The sequence below is a fragment of the Brassica napus genome, chromosome A2 (assembly GCF_020379485.1).
Source record: "Brassica napus cultivar Da-Ae chromosome A2, Da-Ae, whole genome shotgun sequence".
NCBI classification, from domain to species: domain Eukaryota; kingdom Viridiplantae; phylum Streptophyta; class Magnoliopsida; order Brassicales; family Brassicaceae; genus Brassica; species Brassica napus.
Window position 1 is genome coordinate 889,928 of NC_063435.1, and position 18,348 is coordinate 908,275.

The 18,348-nt window shown below is 40.1% G+C and overlaps 4 protein-coding genes across 4 annotated transcripts; 2 read left to right on the plus strand and 2 right to left on the minus strand.

Moving 5' to 3' along the window:
- Window positions 1-143: 143 nt before the first annotated feature.
- Window positions 144-3,733, plus strand: LOC106383618 (clathrin interactor EPSIN 1-like). Its single transcript, XM_013823699.3, has 11 exons — window positions 144-395; window positions 504-555; window positions 869-948; window positions 1,055-1,133; window positions 1,218-1,301; window positions 1,396-1,541; window positions 1,625-1,849; window positions 1,961-2,103; window positions 2,187-2,377; window positions 2,543-2,933; window positions 3,179-3,733. The coding sequence occupies exons 1-11, from the start codon at window positions 355-357 to the stop codon at window positions 3,424-3,426; spliced, it is 1,680 nt and encodes a 559-aa protein (XP_013679153.1). The 5' UTR covers window positions 144-354; the 3' UTR covers window positions 3,427-3,733.
- LOC106383626 (probable E3 ubiquitin-protein ligase ARI7) lies at window positions 3,719-6,364 on the minus strand. The gene has a single exon (XM_013823708.3). It carries the CDS (start codon window positions 5,577-5,579, stop codon window positions 3,918-3,920), a length of 1,662 nt encoding a protein of 553 aa, XP_013679162.1. The 5' UTR covers window positions 5,580-6,364; the 3' UTR covers window positions 3,719-3,917.
- Window positions 6,365-13,134: 6,770 nt separating this feature from the next.
- Window positions 13,135-16,422, plus strand: LOC106383637 (50S ribosomal protein L19-1, chloroplastic-like). Its single transcript, XM_013823717.3, has 6 exons — window positions 13,135-13,933; window positions 14,719-15,337; window positions 15,542-15,685; window positions 15,767-15,853; window positions 15,921-16,054; window positions 16,140-16,422. The coding sequence occupies exons 2-6, from the start codon at window positions 15,119-15,121 to the stop codon at window positions 16,243-16,245; spliced, it is 690 nt and encodes a 229-aa protein (XP_013679171.1). The 5' UTR covers window positions 13,135-13,933; window positions 14,719-15,118; the 3' UTR covers window positions 16,246-16,422.
- Window positions 16,423-16,547: 125 nt separating this feature from the next.
- On the minus strand, window positions 16,548-18,050 carry LOC106383648 (NADH dehydrogenase [ubiquinone] iron-sulfur protein 7, mitochondrial-like). Its single transcript, XM_013823727.3, has 2 exons — window positions 17,559-18,050; window positions 16,548-16,971 (listed from the first exon to the last, which is right to left on the minus strand). Exons 1-2 carry the CDS (start codon window positions 17,981-17,983, stop codon window positions 16,737-16,739), a joined length of 660 nt encoding a protein of 219 aa, XP_013679181.1. The 5' UTR covers window positions 17,984-18,050; the 3' UTR covers window positions 16,548-16,736.
- Between the last annotated feature and the right edge of the window lie 298 nt (window positions 18,051-18,348).

Consider the following 18,348-nt stretch of genomic DNA (forward strand, 5'->3'; position numbering starts at 1 on the left):
AATGTACCAACTATAAAGAATGATCTTCACCAAACAATCATCCACTGGAAAAAAAAAAACAAAACAAGTCTGGCCCAAAACTAGCAGCACTAATATGGGGGGGCTTTTAACCATACCCGCCCATACGCACGAGTTTCGGATATTTCCTATCGGATACGGGTCAGGTCCGATTACCCACCCAGGAGTTATTTTGACGCTTTTAAGAAAATTAAATTACGCCACAAAAATCGATTTAGGAAAAAAAGAAGGACGAGCCATCATCATCCCTGATCAGATCTACACTTCTCCTCGCACCATTTCTTTTTCCGCAGGATCTCGTTTTCCTTTCGTTAATACCATTATCGCGAATTCGAGATGGATTTCATGAAGGTCTTCGATCAAACGGTTCGAGAGATGTGAGTTTCCTCCTTCTTATCTATCTATCTATAATCCTTAGATTTCGATTTCGATTCAAATCCGTAGATCGTTTGTTGATATCTTCGATTAATTTTATGGTTTTACAGAAAGAGGGAGGTGAATCTGAAAGTTCTGAAGGTTCCGGAGATGGAGCAAAAGGTGAGAGAGCTCGTTTGATTCGTTATCTATACGTTGCTTGCGTGATTTGATTAGGCGAATTCGCGATTTCGTGAATATATAGCTAATCCTGATCAGTCGAGCTAGATTTGTTATTTGATGCTGGAAGTGTGTTTATAGTTGATAATATTAGATCCATCTTCGAGTTTCAGATTCAATGGATTACAAAGTTGAGCTTCAGATTTGATGTTTTTGAACGCTAATGTGTAGTAGTATCAGTTTGTTTAACCGTTTCTTCGTAATCAGTTTGTTCATCTCGAGTTTGTGGTAATGTTTTATAAACATATGGCTACAGGTTTTGGATGCTACGGATAATGAGCCTTGGGGTCCGCATGGTACTGCGTTGGCTGAGATTGCACAGGCCACTAAGAAATTGTAAATTCCATAAAACGATTCACTTTTTTTTTACTTCACATTCAAGTTTTTGAAAGAGTTTTTTGATTATATATTGATTACCTTTGTACGTTTTTGTTATGTTAAGCTCGGAGTGCCAGATGGTTATGAGTGTTTTGTGGACTAGGCTGAGTGAGACTGGCAAGGATTGGAGATATGTTTACAAGGTGAGATTCTTCTTGACGGTTTCCTGCAAGATTTGGAAGATTACAGTTTTGGTGTAACCTGAGTTTTTTTTGTTTTGTGTACAGGCATTGTCTGTTATTGAGTATCTGGTTTCAAACGGATCAGAACGAGCAGTTGATGAGATTATTGAGCATACTTACCAAATCTCTGTCAGTTTATTTCTTTTCTTATATATTTATAAGTCGTTTTCCTGTGGTGGAACCTTGTGACATGATCTTTTTTGTGATTTTGTTATTGATGTAGTCACTCACGAGTTTTGAGTATGTTGAACCGAATGGGAAAGATGTGGGGATCAATGTGAGAAAGAAGGCGGAAAACATAGTTGCTCTCTTGAATAACAAGGAGAAGATCTCTCAAATCAGAGACAAAGCAACAGCCAATCGTAACAAGTTAGTTTCTATGCTATTAAACTGGTTTCCCGTTCGTCTTTATATGTTTGTTGTCTGAATCGGCTTTGCTGTCTTGAATTTAGGTACGTTGGCCTCTCCTCAACAGGAATAACGTATAAGTCTGGTTCAGCTTCAGCTTCAGCTTCGTTTGGTGGTGGTAGTGGTTCAAGCAATTATGACAGCTACAGAGATAGGGATTCCAGAGAAGACAAGGACGACTACGAGTCTTTTCAAAAGTCAAGGCGCGGCGGTGTTAAGAGTGATGAGCAAAGCTACACTTCGAAGAAAAGTTTTTCACGCTATGGCAGGTTTTGTCTCAATCCCCATTGATTTACTGATATTATTGATTTTCGGGTATATCTTCAAACTGAGAGAAGGTTTATTATCTGACGTTGAGCAAATTGATTCTGAATGTGCAGTACGGACCAGGATAGTCTATCCAGTGGGAAAAAGTCTCCTGGCTCTGGCAAACATAGTGCCATACCTTCACATGCATCTGCAGCTCCTTCAAACAACGATGATGATTTTGATGATTTTGACCCACGTGGAACGTCTAGCAAGAGTATGCTTCTTTAATTGGAGTTAAAGTTTCTTTGGTAAATTTACAGCGCACAAGCGTTAAGACATGGTTTTTCATTTCTGCAGAGCCTTCCGCGGGGAGTGCCAACCAAGTGGACCTTTTTGGAGCAGATCTGATGGGTGACTTCATGGATTCTGGACCAACTGAAACATCTTCCAACAACAACAACGGCAAGTTTCAAGAGACGGACTTGTTTGCTGATGCAACTTTTGTATCAGCCTCTGCTCAGGGAACAGATTTTGGGTCGCAGAAACAGGTGGGTGACTTCTTTCATTCAAGCAACTATACAGCTTTTAACAATTGAAACTTTTCCATGATTTAGTTTCCATTCACGTGATTGTACTGTTAATTCATTACACCTTACAGTGACTAGTCTTGTTGAATCATAGACTGATACGTTTCCGCATGGCTGTTTCTACAGGAAGAAGTTGATCTCTTTTCTGCATCTCAACCTTCTGTCACAATTACTTCACCTCCTCCGACGGTTGACCTTTTTGCATCCACTGAACCAATTGCACCCCCAGAAGCCAAGATTCCTAAACCTGAGTCTATGACCAGTCCAAGCATTGTTGATCCATTTGCTGCAGTTCCCATGGAAAACTTTGATGGATCGGATCCTTTTGGTGCCTTCACTTCTCACTCCGCTTCACAGGCCCCAGTTGTGCATGGGAGTGCAACAAACACAACAAACCTGCAGTCTTTGGCTGACTCGAAACCACAGCAGTTTCAAAAGAAGGATCCTTTCCAGGTGAAATCTGGAATATGGGCAGATTCGCTGAGCCGTGGACTAATTGATCTCAATATTACTGCTCGTAAGTCAAAGCTTACCCTTTATGTTTTGAATCTGATTAGTTTCTTTCTTAAATGATATGGTTAATGCAGATAAAACCCAAAAGTCATGGTTAATCAAATACATTTAACTTTACAAACCCATTTTTTTTGCTCGCATAGAGTTTCTTCCAGTATCATGTTGCTTGTGTCGGGACAAATAATTTGGTCGGGTTTTGCTTTCTAAGCTCTGTTTTGGATCTGACTAATTTAATTTCCGTGTAATCAGCCAAAAAAGCTTCCCTTGCTGATGTCGGGGTTGTGGGTGGTTTGAGCAATGACGATGGAAACAAGGCATCTGCTGCTGCCTACTACTCAGGGTGGTCCATGGGCGCAGGATCCGGGCTCGGTAAAACCGGACTATACAGTGCACAGCAGCAGCAGCAGCAACAACAACAACAAACACCTGAAATCTCAGATGATTTCTTCTCCAGCCTCAGTAACCAAAGGTACCAAACTGGAGGCTTTAAGCAGTAAATTTCCCTGGGGTTTATCAGGTTTGCTTTCTACATTCATACTGGAAATCAATGTTTTTATTCTTAATGAGAGTTTGTTGTTCTTGCTCTTGATTGATGGGACAAATCTGTTCGGTGGCTTGCGTTTTAAATGAGAGAAGAGAGTATTATTTGTTGGTTTGAATTTTCTATTGTTCATAGAACGACAAGTTATATGTGTTTCATTCGACTCTATGGAGAATATATCTATCCTGTGTGACCTTTAATCAGAAGAGACTCCCAGCTTTGTTTTATGATTCTACTATCTAATAATAAAAAAATGTATCTCACATGAACACTATCATTCTCAATGATTGTAACACTAATCGTACCTTACACATTTTTGGTTGGCTCATTCACTACTCACAAATTCATAATACTCCAAAAAAATTCATAAAAAATAGTCACCAGGGTCGTTTAGTACAAAACGTGTGTAGACAAATTGAGAATATAGCAGAACAACGTAACTTCCTTTTACCTCTCACGTCGCCTTTTTTTAGACTTTGTTTCTTTGCTTTTTATTTCTCTTTTGAATGATTCTGTTTCTTTGGTGCAAGCCGCTTGAGACTCGACATCAGAGAGACCATTCTCCAGAGCTTTCACCAGAGTTTCAAAGTGTCTCTTCGTCACGCTGGTCAAATTACTTAATTTCTCCCGGAAAGCGGTAAAGCCTAGTTCCGACCGCTCTTCAGCATCCTGAAACACCTCCGCCTCTGTCTCAACGCATTTGTGGAGCCTCTCCAAACCAGACTCGGCCTCCCCTTGCACATACTCGAAGAAACACCGCTTCTCACGCTCAGATTCAGGTAGATAGTACCCATAAGCATACGTCCATTTCAGCACCCGTCTGCATTCGATGATCTGAAGCCACGCATCTGTGATGAACGTCAGCTGAGTCTCCGGTATGCACTGAATCACACTAAGCTTCGCAATCTTCTCCGTTAAGAAGACTTGTAGATCTCCAAAAGCCTTCCCCCTCGACTTTTCATTGCTCGCCCAACGTTCGTAGTAATGAGTGTACCTCTCCAGCGAGCTCTTCGCCATCTGTCGCTTCTTCTCAGAGTCATCGTACAGTCCTTCTTTCTTATCCTCCTCGTACTTGTTGCACGCATAAAACCCGCCCGTGCGTCCCCCGTGATCTTTCCACGCGCCGAGACAAAGCCAACAAAACTGATGCTTGCAAGGCTGACCGCACGTCATGTGCATGCATCCGTGGTTCTTCTCAATCGGCCGCTTGCACTTGGGGCAAGCCTTCGAGTTAGCAAGTATCCACGTGGTATTCTCCGCTTCCGCGCTGTTCTTGATTATCCACTGCGAAACCATGTCGCAGTCCACGGGGCTGTGAGCGTCTTCGTTGCACTTCCAGCAGAATCTATGCGAGCACGAGCACAAAACATCGTAGTTAATACCCGTCCCGCTCGCGGAAAAATCGACCGCGCCCTCGCATCCGGGAGCGGGGCACCACTTCATCTTCTTACTTTCTTCGATATAAGACCTGAGAAAATACCGATCGTATTTCCTCAGGTCTTCCTCAGAAACCACCTTCTCTACCAGGTCACGGCCGATAGCAACGTGACAAGACGGCTCAGGACACTTTTGCATCAAGCATCCCGAGCCGTCGTTGATCGCTGTGGTGATGTAACCGTTCCAGCACGTGGAACAGAATGTATGACCGCATGCAACGGGTACAATCTTTCTACGACGAAATTTGTCAAAGCATATTCCGCATTTAACTTTTCGAGGATTTTGAACAACTACGACGGATCCTCCTCCTCCCTCCAATACGCCAACAGTTCTCCGAACTTTCTCCTCGTCGGCAAACCATTCGTCAGTAAGTTTACTAACGTTCCAGCTGTAGTGGAGAAGGAGAACGCTCGCTTCTGCGTTGGTTATGGAGAGAACCGTAGAGAGTTGTTTGATATCATCCTCCTGTCGTTTCCGGATGTCTTCTTCCTTGAGTACGACATAATTATTCTGAGAGCCATGAGTTATAGAATCGTCCACGACTTCCTCAAGAATGTAATCGGAATCGTCTTCACCACCATGGGGGTCGTGTTCATCATCAACGTCGCTGTAAAGATCATACTCTCCCGATTCCTCATCGTAGGCATCGAGCATGTCATCATCGGAGTACATGATGGGAGAAACTTGGAACTCGTTTAAAAGACGAAGCCTCAAAGTAGGTTGTAATCAAATATATGTTTGTAACAACATTATTTGAGTCTCCTGTATTTAAAGATATTTTCCATCACGATTTTCCTCTTTCTATTAAGAGTTTATTAATTCGGCCCTTTTCCTTTTCTTTGTTTTTACATTTTTTTGTATTAGTAAGTTATAGTTTTGAGATGGTAAAAAGGAAAATATCTATAAATATTCATAGCTGCTCCCAATATCTATAAATATTTCTAACTCTTTCCTTTTCTCTTTAGTAAATCGAGTAGCTTATCTCTTCGCATAAATCAGTATTGTGTTTCCACTATTGTTTTTGAGTTTATAAGAGCATCCCAAATTCCCAATCGAATATCTCAATAGGGTTCTTACAATTAAATTTTGATCAGAATTCTTAAAAAAGAAAAAGGAGAAAGAGTGTCAAAATATTTTATTTAAAAAACTTTGAGATAAACTTACCATATTCATCTCACACATGGCAATCCCTGATTGATTTTGTTTTTCTTTATAAATAAAAAAATAATCAAACACCATATTACATTTTAATATTATTATTTGTTTTGTTCGAGATACCACATATGGGTATTTCATGGATGGGCATGCTCTGAATATACTGGAATACTAAGTGTAGTAACCACGGTTACTTCTACTTTTTTGTCATGCCGTGAGGAGGACGAAAGGTTTATGTAAATTGGATACAACCTCTTGCTGTTTTGATGCATAATTTGCTACTTAAGCCAATCAAACCCAGCTTCATGGGTGCGTTTGTGACCCTTAACCTTTCGGCCGAGGCCGCTACAACGAGAACATCAACCCTGAAGTTCCGATCACCAAACGGCGAAAAGGGTCTAAATGGTTTGAAATAAAACGGGACCTCGCAGCTACCATTGTCAAAGACACATTGTATTACCCAAAATTCAAATAGTTTTGTAGGTTTGTTTGCTATGTGGACGAGCATTATCTCCCGACCATGTTGACAGTTGATAAGACAGTGGTGCTGGCTAACCGAAGCTTGACGTGTGGACTGGTCTATGGACGGTCCCCACCCGGCTATGTTTGGGCGATGGAACATTACGGAGAAGTTCTTTGAAAAAAATCTTTGATGGAGGAAACTGATCTTACATAGTCGTTAATTACATTTCCTTGTGTTATATCGTTGCGAGGAAGTTTGGTCCTAGTGCTTTGGAGCCTTTGCTGCATATAGCTCCCAATAATTTGGTATTTTGAGTTAGATCGTATTGTCTATGAACCTCTTAAAATCAAATAGAGATCATGAAATGGATGTGATAATGTTTGTCTTTGTACTAGTGTACTAGTTCGGAAGAAATTATAGATATAAGAGATGACGTACGTTGCACAGTTGCACAGTCTTAGGTACTGTATATACATTTATACGTCAAAATAAAAACTTGTGTATAGATCAACATGTGGGTTCCTAAGGTTAAGCCTGATGCTTAAATTAGATTTTTTTATAAGAAAAGTAAAAAAACTAAAGATTTTATCATAAACCCGTAGACAATAGAACAAGGATCACCATGCAGAGTTATATTGGGAGCTGGAGATCGATCCCAAATTTTATTATATACAACTATTGAGATTCATTTTTGTACAAAATATTGTCTTGTGTGTGATTTATCACGATTATTGATTGCTGATCATTCCTTAACTCTTAAACCTTTGGGTCTTAACAATGCTGATGTTTAAGGTGGCACATTTCTATTGAATCTATTCGTATGCTGAGATTCTGAGAATATGATTCCGAAACAAATAAACCGACATATGGTTTTAAGAAGTTGGTAAATTGCTTACCGACCAAGTTATCTTATACAATAAAGTAGAGGTTAGTCTCTCCTCCTTGCGCCACCTCATCAGTAAGGGATGGGCAAAATGCGACACATCAGCATTTTTTTTTTTTGCGTATCGTAGTTGTTGAATACCGTAATGGGCTTCTAATTTTACTTTTATTTCCTGGGCTTGCGTAAGTTATAGTTGTGGTTTTCTATTTACGCTAATTTAAGAAACCCTAAAGGCGACATAACATTGTCTGGTGAAACGTTTTCTCCCACAATGATGAATTATCAAACCGTTCTTCATTATTTATTTAAGATCAAAGAGATGTTCTCTTCGTATCCCCAGCTTCTCCATAAAATACCCTAGGTTATTTCGCTTCTTTCCCATTCCGCACACATGGAAAAACTCCAGCTATCAGATCCATAGCTAACAAGATCTCAAAATCAACGACGACAGAACCCTCCGTCCTATCCTTCCACATTCCTCCCGGGTTGGGAGGCCAGGATCATCTCCAAGCTCATCCCTTTATGAATCAAAACCCATGAGTAATTGCATCTACACATGGCATCATAAGTGTTTACTGTTTTTGTTTTAGTCTTTTGGAAAGATTAAACAATTTAATATGTTTCCATGTTTTCCACGGCAGACAAAGGAGTTCCAATATTCTTGCTGATGGCCTTGAAGAACAATGATTTTACTTCTGATGAGGTAATCTATATGCAGTTTTGGTATTCATTTGTATGCAACTCCCAATCATAACCATGGAATAACTCTAGCTTGATGTCCTTCATGGCAGGTCAAAGATATTAATGGTCCTAGACTGAAGAGCCTAGATGATTGAAACTTGAGTTTTTATTTAACTCAAATCTCTTTTTTAAGAGCACTGTCTTGACAAAGTCTTATCATATGATTGATGAAGATGATCCACTTCTTGAGAAGGCTATTAGGTAACTGCTTATACTGTTCTACAAATGTTGCATATACTTTATATGATTATATATAATGTATTAAATCATATTCATCTAATGTTGACCGTGAGCTCGAGCTATGCTCTTGATCAGATTCAGAGAGATGGGAGACATCTTAGGTAACCACTATGGCTGGAGCCTTGGCCACAGCTAAGGAACCAAGAGCTTGAATTCATGTGTCATTTATATTAGTTCTCTTCAGGACTTTTTGAGGTAAAGAAATCATCTTGTCTGCTCCGAGTTGAGTTTATATTTCATTTTTGATTGTTGGTATGTCTGTAATTTAATGGCTTCGATTAAGTGTTTAACGCTTTGGTTTCCCATTAGGCATTATTCTTATGAATATTCTTCAAATGTCGATTTTCGAAATGCAATGTAGTTGCAATTTCTTAGGCGGCTTTGTTCATGTCACAAGTATTTTTTGTATCAGGATTCTTTCTTTTTTTGCAGAGTGATTGTTTTTTTTTTAAATCATGTATTGCAGCGGAGTTAGTTGTGGCTGCAGTAGAGGAAGTGGTTGTCAAAGACAAGGGTGATGGTAAGAAAAAGAATAAAGCAAAAAGACTGAGTAAGAAGATGACGATCAATGAAAAAGCGGGTGGTTCGGTAAGGAGGGCAGTGACAAAATTTCGAAGAAGAATCTTCACAGTTGAACATGAGCACGAGCTCACATCCATCCCGTAAGATATGTGGAAAAGCATCTTTAGAGTCGATTTCCCGTAAGGTTATAACAACATCTCCAACTATAAATATCAGTAATCACCTTCGATTCCCTCCACCACTAACCCAAAGCATAAAAAACAGAGAACATGAGCACGAGCTCACATCCATCCCTCCTAGAATGCCTGCCCCGGTCAATCTATTTTTTGACGAGGGTGGTCAAAGCCATCACGCGAAGACCTAAGCCGATGCATCCTCACGTATCCAACATTGGCAGTTAGCGCATGAACATACTTTTCAGTTTATATTAGTTTTTTATTCCTCAGACATAGGTGAAAATAATAAAATGTGTTTAACAATTATGTTTTTTGAAATATTAATATTTGAGTATTTTATAATTTCTAACAAAATTAGTAGAGATGAGTAAACAACTAAACACTATTGTTATTTTTAATTAAGATCAAACTTGACATTTTCTATACTTACTAAAATTAATAATATAATTTCACAATACAATTTTTTTACTAATTTTTGCAACTCTTGATAAAATAATTTTTTTACTAAGGCTTAGTGAGTCTTTATTGAACAAAACGCTTCTGTTGTTCACAATGTACTACTTCAATGCGATCGTCGCGTCCAAAAGCCTCTACTTCCGTTTTGACAACCGCTTTATTGCTAAAGATCTCAACCTCTCGCCATTGGTCAAGAAACCAGCCCTAGCAAAGAGATACAGATCGTTGATGGACAGCTGCCTCAAAGCCAATAACGTTGATGCTAACTTCGTGACAGGTATGCTTCAGTACTTCCACTATCGAAATCAATTCTTGGGTATGCATCACCTCCGCATAGCATCAGAGGCTGGTCACCTCCAAGGAAGGTACGTTTATGGAGTTCTCCTCATGGCCATCGGCCAAACTGAGAAAGGAGTAAGAGTCATCAACAAATTCACCGATGAGAAGGGTATTAAAACAGTGGAAAACTGCATCGAAGATTTCCAGATCTCTCTGTACCGCCTCGACCGCAACGTTAAGGATATCTACGTAACTTCCTTTATCAAGATGCAGCCAGTTCATCAGTGCCATCCTCCGGAGATCAGCACAGCATGCTCAGAATGTCACCACTTCTTTTTGATGACCGAGTTCTTTGAGATGATGATAGGCCTCAACTAATCTCCTGGATATCTAAAACGACCTTTACGTTATCCGTTCATGTCGTTTAGCCGTTTGCGTTTTACATTTCTATTTCAGTTCTCAGTTTGTATTTCTGTTTCAAATGCTAGATTCATCTGCATCTAGACTTTGCAACTCTTGCTTATTTTCCAGTTCTAAATTGCAATTTATAAAATCTAAAACCTTTAAAAAAATATCAATCCCTTCTTTACAGTTTTCCATTTGAATGTATGTTAGTCTTATTGTTTTGTCTACCATTTCTTGCAATTTAACTACAAATGATCATGCGATCAATAACTTAAGGTTTTCTGACTATAGACTTCATGGGCCAAATAGCAACAACTCTGGAATCATACCAAAAATAAAATCTCCGGTCTTGCGCAAACCGTTCATTAACCAAAACATTGAAAACCATGTGTTACGTCTCACACACGCAAACAAGAGGAATACCTGAAAAAAAATCGTGCGCCGCAAAATTCTAAATCCCATTAATCCCGTTATTATCTCATTATTCTATTACCATATTAATTGAAAATATCAAAAACCACATCCACATTTGGGAATATCAAATCAGTGAAGATTACTATACGACAAAATTAAAAAACAACATTAGCAATCGCTGATTATAATTAATCCGACGACAATTACGTGAACACAATCGCAAAACAACAAAATAAAAAACCACGAGGTAAACTAAACAAATATTATAAATTAGCTTCAAAACATATTCACTTACATCACTATCAAACACTCAAATTTTTTTAAAACAAAAAATGAATTACTTTCCAGATCTCCGTGATCCTATGGAATCCGAGCCGAAGATCAAACAAAGCGTCGATACATCAGATGGAGACAGTTCGGAGTTCGGACGCAGAACCTGCGTCCTATTTCCACAACCTAAGCCTAGCATCTGAACCACTCCGGATGGTGGATCTACGCACGTACTTAATGGAGTCGTGCTTAGAACACAACAACCCGGAGGCACACTATATTGAGGGGATCAATCAGTTTTTCTTCCGTAAACGACGAGTCAAAGGTCTCAGACACCTATGCCGCTCGGCCAAAGGAAAATATGACAACGGCACGTACCTTTGTGGTATATTGATGCTGTGCACAGGGAAAATCAAAGAGGGGAAAAGGGTGCTTGATACACTTGACTGAGAACACACTTTCGACTTCGGATCGTTGCTGGAGCAAAATCAAAAAAACGCTTAGTGTTTATCGTATTGATCCAGAGGACACGTACCTAGACAATATGGCCAGACTCAAACCCCCTCAAAGCTGCGACCTCCAAAACAATAATCATCTATGCAAGGATTGCTACTACTTTTTAAGAGTGGAGAAATATGTACAATACGTACATCATAGATAGTTTGTTTCTTTTTTCTTTCAATTTGGTTTCTTCTCAATTTATTTACGCAAACATGGCTTCTAAAAAATAAATACACTCTATTGTATTCATCCCTACATTAAAGTTTCTTATAAAACCAAAAACAAATAAAATGTGACAGCAACTTCGCTATTATGCATACGAACCATGTCATCATTTGTGGCACACAACATATCCAACACTTTTACACATCAAAATATACAAACCCGGCGCGCAGCGCCGGAACGCCCCTAGTTTTCCTTATTTGAATGGGAACAAAACACAGCCAGGTGTAGACAGACTTTTACAACTGTTGGAAACTTCTCGAAACCCTCAAGAGCCTGCCAACGTCTACCATCTGTCTTATATTCCTTTATAAAAAGTTCATTAAAGTTAATTCTTCATGGGCAATTCATTATAGTGGTTTATAAAGTTTTGCAAGGCTAATGTTTATTATAATTGGAAAACAGGAAAGAATATAGTAATGCAAATTCCACAAAACCCATCAGACTATTAACCAGACATTGAAAAAGTTGTTCATATACAGTATTTAATTATTTATTAAAAACATACACCGAAAAAAATGTTTCTAATGCTGTTCTTTTCATTAAAATGATATTTTTTAACCAAGTTGCTTTGGTCTAGTGGTATAGGAGCTCCAGCTGGAGTGTTCGCCCTTGGGTTCGAGCCTTGGCCACTGCAGAATTTACATATGGCTGCTGCATCCGAGATCGAAGACCGTTACACGGTGAGCCACATGGTGACGCCCTGGCAGCGTCCTTGCTCACTTCGGTCTCTAGTCTGGACCACCTCGGTGGGGGCAGGATAGTCGGTTAGCAAAAAAAATAAAATAAAATGGTATTTTAATTATAGAAATTCATTGTTAACAGCATAATAATTCAAGTAAACTAAGTAGTAAGTACATGCATAAACCTTCAAAATCATATCAAATAAATCAGTGATTAGCATTTTGCTTTCCAGTATTTCCACACCTTCCTAATTTATAATGATTTTCAACATCATTCCTTTGAATTCTTGGTTATTTCACGATTAATATGCCTATTACTTCTAAATCTTGAAACCTATCTTTACTTAGTTCGTTCACCAACCATAAAAGACTATTAATCGAAAAAATCAACGATCCCTTGAAGAAATTAACGCATTTCATAAAAAGCTATTAGTTCCATTCCACCATGTGCCATCAACAAGTCTGCGCATCTTGGCAGTTTCCTTCACGGAACCGCGTCACAACAGAAAAAAAAAATATAAAAAAAGACAGCTCATCAAATATTCTTCACGCGCCAAAAACAAACAGTCTCATCGACCGTTGTGTCTTTCTTGGTACACGCGCCTCGATGAGCGTTACAAAGACGGCAAACCAGCTGCAGAATAAATATCTTCCCCAACGGCGCCGTGACGGAGAGAGAGATAGCCTGTCTGAGATCTCACATAACACGTGGGAGAATCTCAGCCGTCGATGATCATTATCCCCAGCTGTAAATTAAAACCCGGTCAGCTAAAACCGGGCAGCTCCGCGTCTGCCCGTCCTCTTTATATAAACCCCTCCTCATCGCAATCATTCTAAAAAAAACACTTAAAGCATCATCTCTCGAATCAAACTAAAACCCTAGAAATGGCGATCTCTAAGGCTACCGTTGTTGCTCTCGTCGCGGTGATTGTCTCCGTCGTCGCTACCGTCGCTTCGGCTCAGGTTGAGGCGCCTGCTCCGAGTCCTACTTCTGGATCTGGTTCGTTCTCGCCGTCGATCGTGTCAGCTGGTGTTGCGGCCGTAGCGGCTCTTGTTTTGGGATCTGCTCTTAGGATCTAACTCTGTGTGATGGAGATTCGTACAGAGATAGGTTTTTGAAAATTTTCCATCGGATATAGATATCTCAGTCTCTTCTTTTACTTTATTAACCTTCATATCATTGTGAAGGATATATTATTGTGTGGCTTTGTAATTTCTAGACGGTTTTTAGTTATGCGATATTGTTTTTGATTATGATTCTATTTATTTATGGATGTTGCTCAGATTTATCTTTCTTGTTCTCTGCTTAATTATTTATTATGCTTACGGTTACACATCAGGTTTATTATTATCCGACGCGTTCTAAATCGAATTATTCCAGACCGAAAATTAATTGAAATGCTGCTTGATTGCTAAGCTATTCAATGCCTAATCCTGGCTAAAATGAAACGAGAAGGCAAAAAAAATGACAAGGGAACATGCAAAGGAGTCAAAAGGAAAATGGAGTTTAGAGATTTATACAAAAGAAACCCGTTAAAGCGCATATGTTTTTTTTCAAACAACGGATGATTAAGTCACAACAGTAGTCCACAGGTTTTTATTCTTTGTCAACAAAGGTTCTTTTTTTTTTTTTTTTGCCATCTATATTTTATTAAATGGGCCAAGCCCAAATACCATACAGGAAAGCCCAATCCCGAAAGTCAAAATCAACGGGCCAAACAAAACAAAAAACACAACGGCCTCAGGCCCAAAATTAAGTCGGGCAAGCCGACAAATACACGTCTACAACATCAAAATGACCACGTGTTGAGACCCGCTCCACCGAGAGACACGCGTCACCCGAACAGTAAACCGCAACTGACACCGAGAAGACGCCGCCGGAGAAGACGAAACCACCAGTAGTTTCGCCGGAACACGCCGGAGGCCGACCATCTCACCCATCTTTTTCACCTGGACTCTTTCGAACGGAGAGCAACATCGAGACGATCCCGAGAACTCCTCCAGAGCCAACGAACCCAACTCTTCTTCCCTCACCACTTGAGACCCTTCAACGGTGAGCTTTTAAACCCGTAACCGATCCACGCTTTTAAAACAACAATCATCTACGATCGATCCAAGAAACAACCAAACATGGAGTCTCAGATCGAGAGTTGATTGAGCGAAGAGAGAGCAAAAGCGAAGATCCACAGACCGAGAAGCCGGAGAAAAACGGTGCTTTTAGAGCCACCGATTCCCGGAATCTAAAGCCGACGAAACCGATGCTATCGAAGCCATCGGTTCTCGGAAACTGAGCTGGCGACGTCGGTGTATAGAATCACCGCCTCCCAGAATCGATTTTGATAAACTGGAACCGGAACCACAAGAAGCTCCGGCCGAGATCTCATCTCCTCCTTCAACAAAGGTTCTATTTGGTTACACACACAGTCGCATCAAATTGGTATATGAGGATTATTCATTCATAATCCAAAGATGACATCAGTTAAACATTTTACTAGTAGATAAAATTTCTATCATAATATAATTCAAGTGAAGAAAAAAACAAAATCTATCTGATCACTCTTATGTTAATTACACAAAAAGGCAGGACACGAAAAAAAGAAAAAGAAAAAAAAGAAAGGGCTTATTTGTTGTAAGTATAAAACATCAGGGGTTCAAATGCAAATTATCATAAAAGAATAGTAGAACCCTGGAGGAGGAGGAAGAAGAAGCGAGGGTTTTGTTTGAAGCTCAAACTCCGCCAATCACTGGGCAAAACTTAACAGACTTTGGAGGCATTAGATCGTGTCTTCTTGTCGGAGAAAATGCAATCGATTTGTAGTAGCAGTACAAGGTTGCTTCAGAGGAACCGTTTCTCCATCTCCAACACTCTTCTTCGTTTCACTTCGTCTTCTTCTCCAAGCTGGTCTGAAAATGAATCGAGGAAGCTAGCAGGGTCTGATCCTCTCCCTTCCACCAGAGTTTTCGATTCATATCTCATCAGCTCGTTGACAAAGGCAGCTTCTTTCTCTTCCCCAGTACCTGTAAGCCACTTCTCTCTGTTTTAGTGCTAAAAAAAACGAAAGCTTTTCTCGTGGGTTGATCTTTCTGAATATTGATGATTAGTTGCCAATGTTTTGTTAAAGACGGAAGCTTTACTCTTGGGTTGATCTTTCTGAATACTAATGAGTACGATTAGGCTTCTTCGGGTTTGAGATGTGATGGTGATTGTGGCACGTGTTTGGCAGAAACAAAGCTTTACGTATTCGTCGAGGTGCTTTTCCACCGTTGGAGACTCTGTTCCTCAAGGATTCCCTGTTGTGTCAGCTCCTGATGTGCCTCCGAGAATCAAGTTCAAGCGGCTTGATAAAACCGCCAAGCATATAATGCAGGTACAACAATTCGAATTTTGATGATTAGGTAATGTGATAAATCTCTGCTGTCATGTTTACAAAAGTCGCAATCTTGTGCAGATTGTAGACAAGGAGGCGGTTGAGGAAGTGAGAAATGGTAGAGAGATACCAGAGATAAGGCCCGGTTACATTGTGCAGCTTAAAGTGGTAACTACTATCGAACTCGTAGAGATGTATATCAGAATTGTGCATTTAACTTTGTTGTTTGAAACAGGAAGTGCCTGAGAACAAGAGGCGTGTTTCAATCGTAAAAGGCATTGTCATAGCGAGGCGTAATGCTGGTCTTAACTCTACTTTTAGGATTAGAAGGCTTGTTGCTGGAGTCGGTGTCGAATCCATGTTTCCCTTGTAAGTACTTTTAACACTGTACTTACTATGAGCTTGATATAGCATGAACGAAAGGCGAAACTTATATGTGTGGGGGGTGACACAGGTATTCGCCAAACCTGAGGGAGATTAAGGTGTTGGACAAGAAGAGAGTAAGAAGAGCCAAACTTTATTACCTCAGAGACAAGATGAACGCTCTTAAGAAGCATTAGCACCTTAATAATCAAATCATAAAAGAAAGTTGTCTACTCTCTTCAAACAAAAGTCTTGATGTTTTTTTAGTGACGATTTGATCTTAAGTCACATATTGGACTCTATTGAACAATCCATATTGTTCCCCACAAAGCAAATGTTGTGCCATTTTTGAATCAACATAAAAATTAAATCTCTTTTTTCTTCAAAACACATCATTTTATTGAAATACTCATAAACATCCATATGTTAATCCTTTTCAACTATTGGTGTTAACCAAGAAGGTATGAATACAACATTCTAACTAAACGAAAGAAGGGAGAACAAAGAGCTTGTGAATAGATCCAATAAATAAGAATCCACATAAAACTTATAAAAAAATCACTCGTTTACATGGCATCTCCACAAAGAAACATGCACTGAAACATCCACATTTTATTACCCGAACCTTTGTCTAAAAAAAAAACTCTCCCTTTCACATTGGAAGAAGGATGAGACTTTAAAGCTTTGATCACTTGTTCCACCAATGCAAGAAATCCTTGCGCCTGTTGATTTTCTTCTGAAGCTGGAGGAGTCCATACAGCAAAGCCTCAGCGGTTGGAGGACACCCAGGGACGTAGATGTCCACTGGCACAATCCTGTCACACCCTCGAACCACCGAGTAGGAGTAGTGATAGTATCCACCTCCATTGGCGCAGCTTCCCATCGATATCACCCACCTTGGCTCCGGCATTTGATCATATACCCTGTCTCATTGTTTCCATATATTAAACACTAGAACACAAATTAAACAAGAACAACAGCTTTAATTAAAAAAAAAACATTTGAGTCGATTCACATTGGCCATGTTAGTTTACGGGTCGCGCGACCTGAGACCTGCGACTAAGATTACGTTCGTTTACGTGTCGCCCAACTTGCGACATCTGCGACCAGTCGCGCGATCAAAATTTTCTTAATTTTTAGTCGCTGTTTTTTCGGGCGACTTGAATGGAACCCGCGACTGGTCGCGATCGCGCGACATCAAAACGAACAACAACCTGCGACTTGCGACATGCGATCAATCGCGCATGTCGTAGGTTACACGACAGGAAAACTAACTGCGACTTGCGACATGCGATCAATCGCATGCGCAGGTTACGCGACAAGAAAACGAACAACAAACTGCGACCAGTCACATGTCGCAGGTGGCATGTCGCGTGATAGGTAAACGAACATGGCCATAGACTAAATGAACCCTAAATCAGATAACAATCCCAAATCACGAAACCCTAATTACACGATTCTATCATCAATTCAACAACCACGATCAGAGATTTTCAAGAGAGGCGTTTACTTGCGAAGAGCAGGAGCCATCTTGTTAGTAAGTGTCCCGGCGACAATCATACAATCCGATTGGCGAGGACTCGGCCTAAAGATGATACCGAACCGATCGAGATCGTAGCGAGCGGCGCCGGTGTGCATCATCTCCACGGCGCAGCAGGCTAGGCCGAACGTCATGGGCCAGATCGATCCCCTGCGAGCCCAGTTCATGAGGTCGTCGACCTTGGAGATCACGAACTCCGCCGTCTTCGAGAGACCCGGCGGAGGAGGGGAGGTTGAAGGAGGGCCTGGACGGGCGTAGGATGTTGGTGATGTCGAGGGGGAGAGGGACGGGAGGGATGTGTGGATGTGAGAGACGGCGGCGGCGGCGGCGGAGGCGCGTTGAGATTGGAGGAGGAGAGGGAGGCGCGTGGCGGCGTTGCGCGTGAGCATGGCCATTTTGTCGTGGAGTTGTGGTGGCCAGGTGAACTCTTTAAAGCGTTTACTAAAGAACAGGTGGAGGTAACTGTTTATATATGAGTAAACAAATAAATTTACTTACTATTTTACAGGGAGGCCTTTTTACAGTAGTTAATCAATTTTATTGTATTATTTGGATCAGTTATTTCAAATATCATATAGTTTAAATATAAATGTTTATGATCCATTCAAAGACTGAAAAAATTTGAATGTAAGAATGCTGCTGAATTAATAAATGTCCAGAGATAATATAACAAATTCATTTTCTAAGTGTTGAATCCTTTTAGCCCAAAAAAAACTAATTTGAATTTTCATTTTACGCATATTATGAAAATAATATTTTT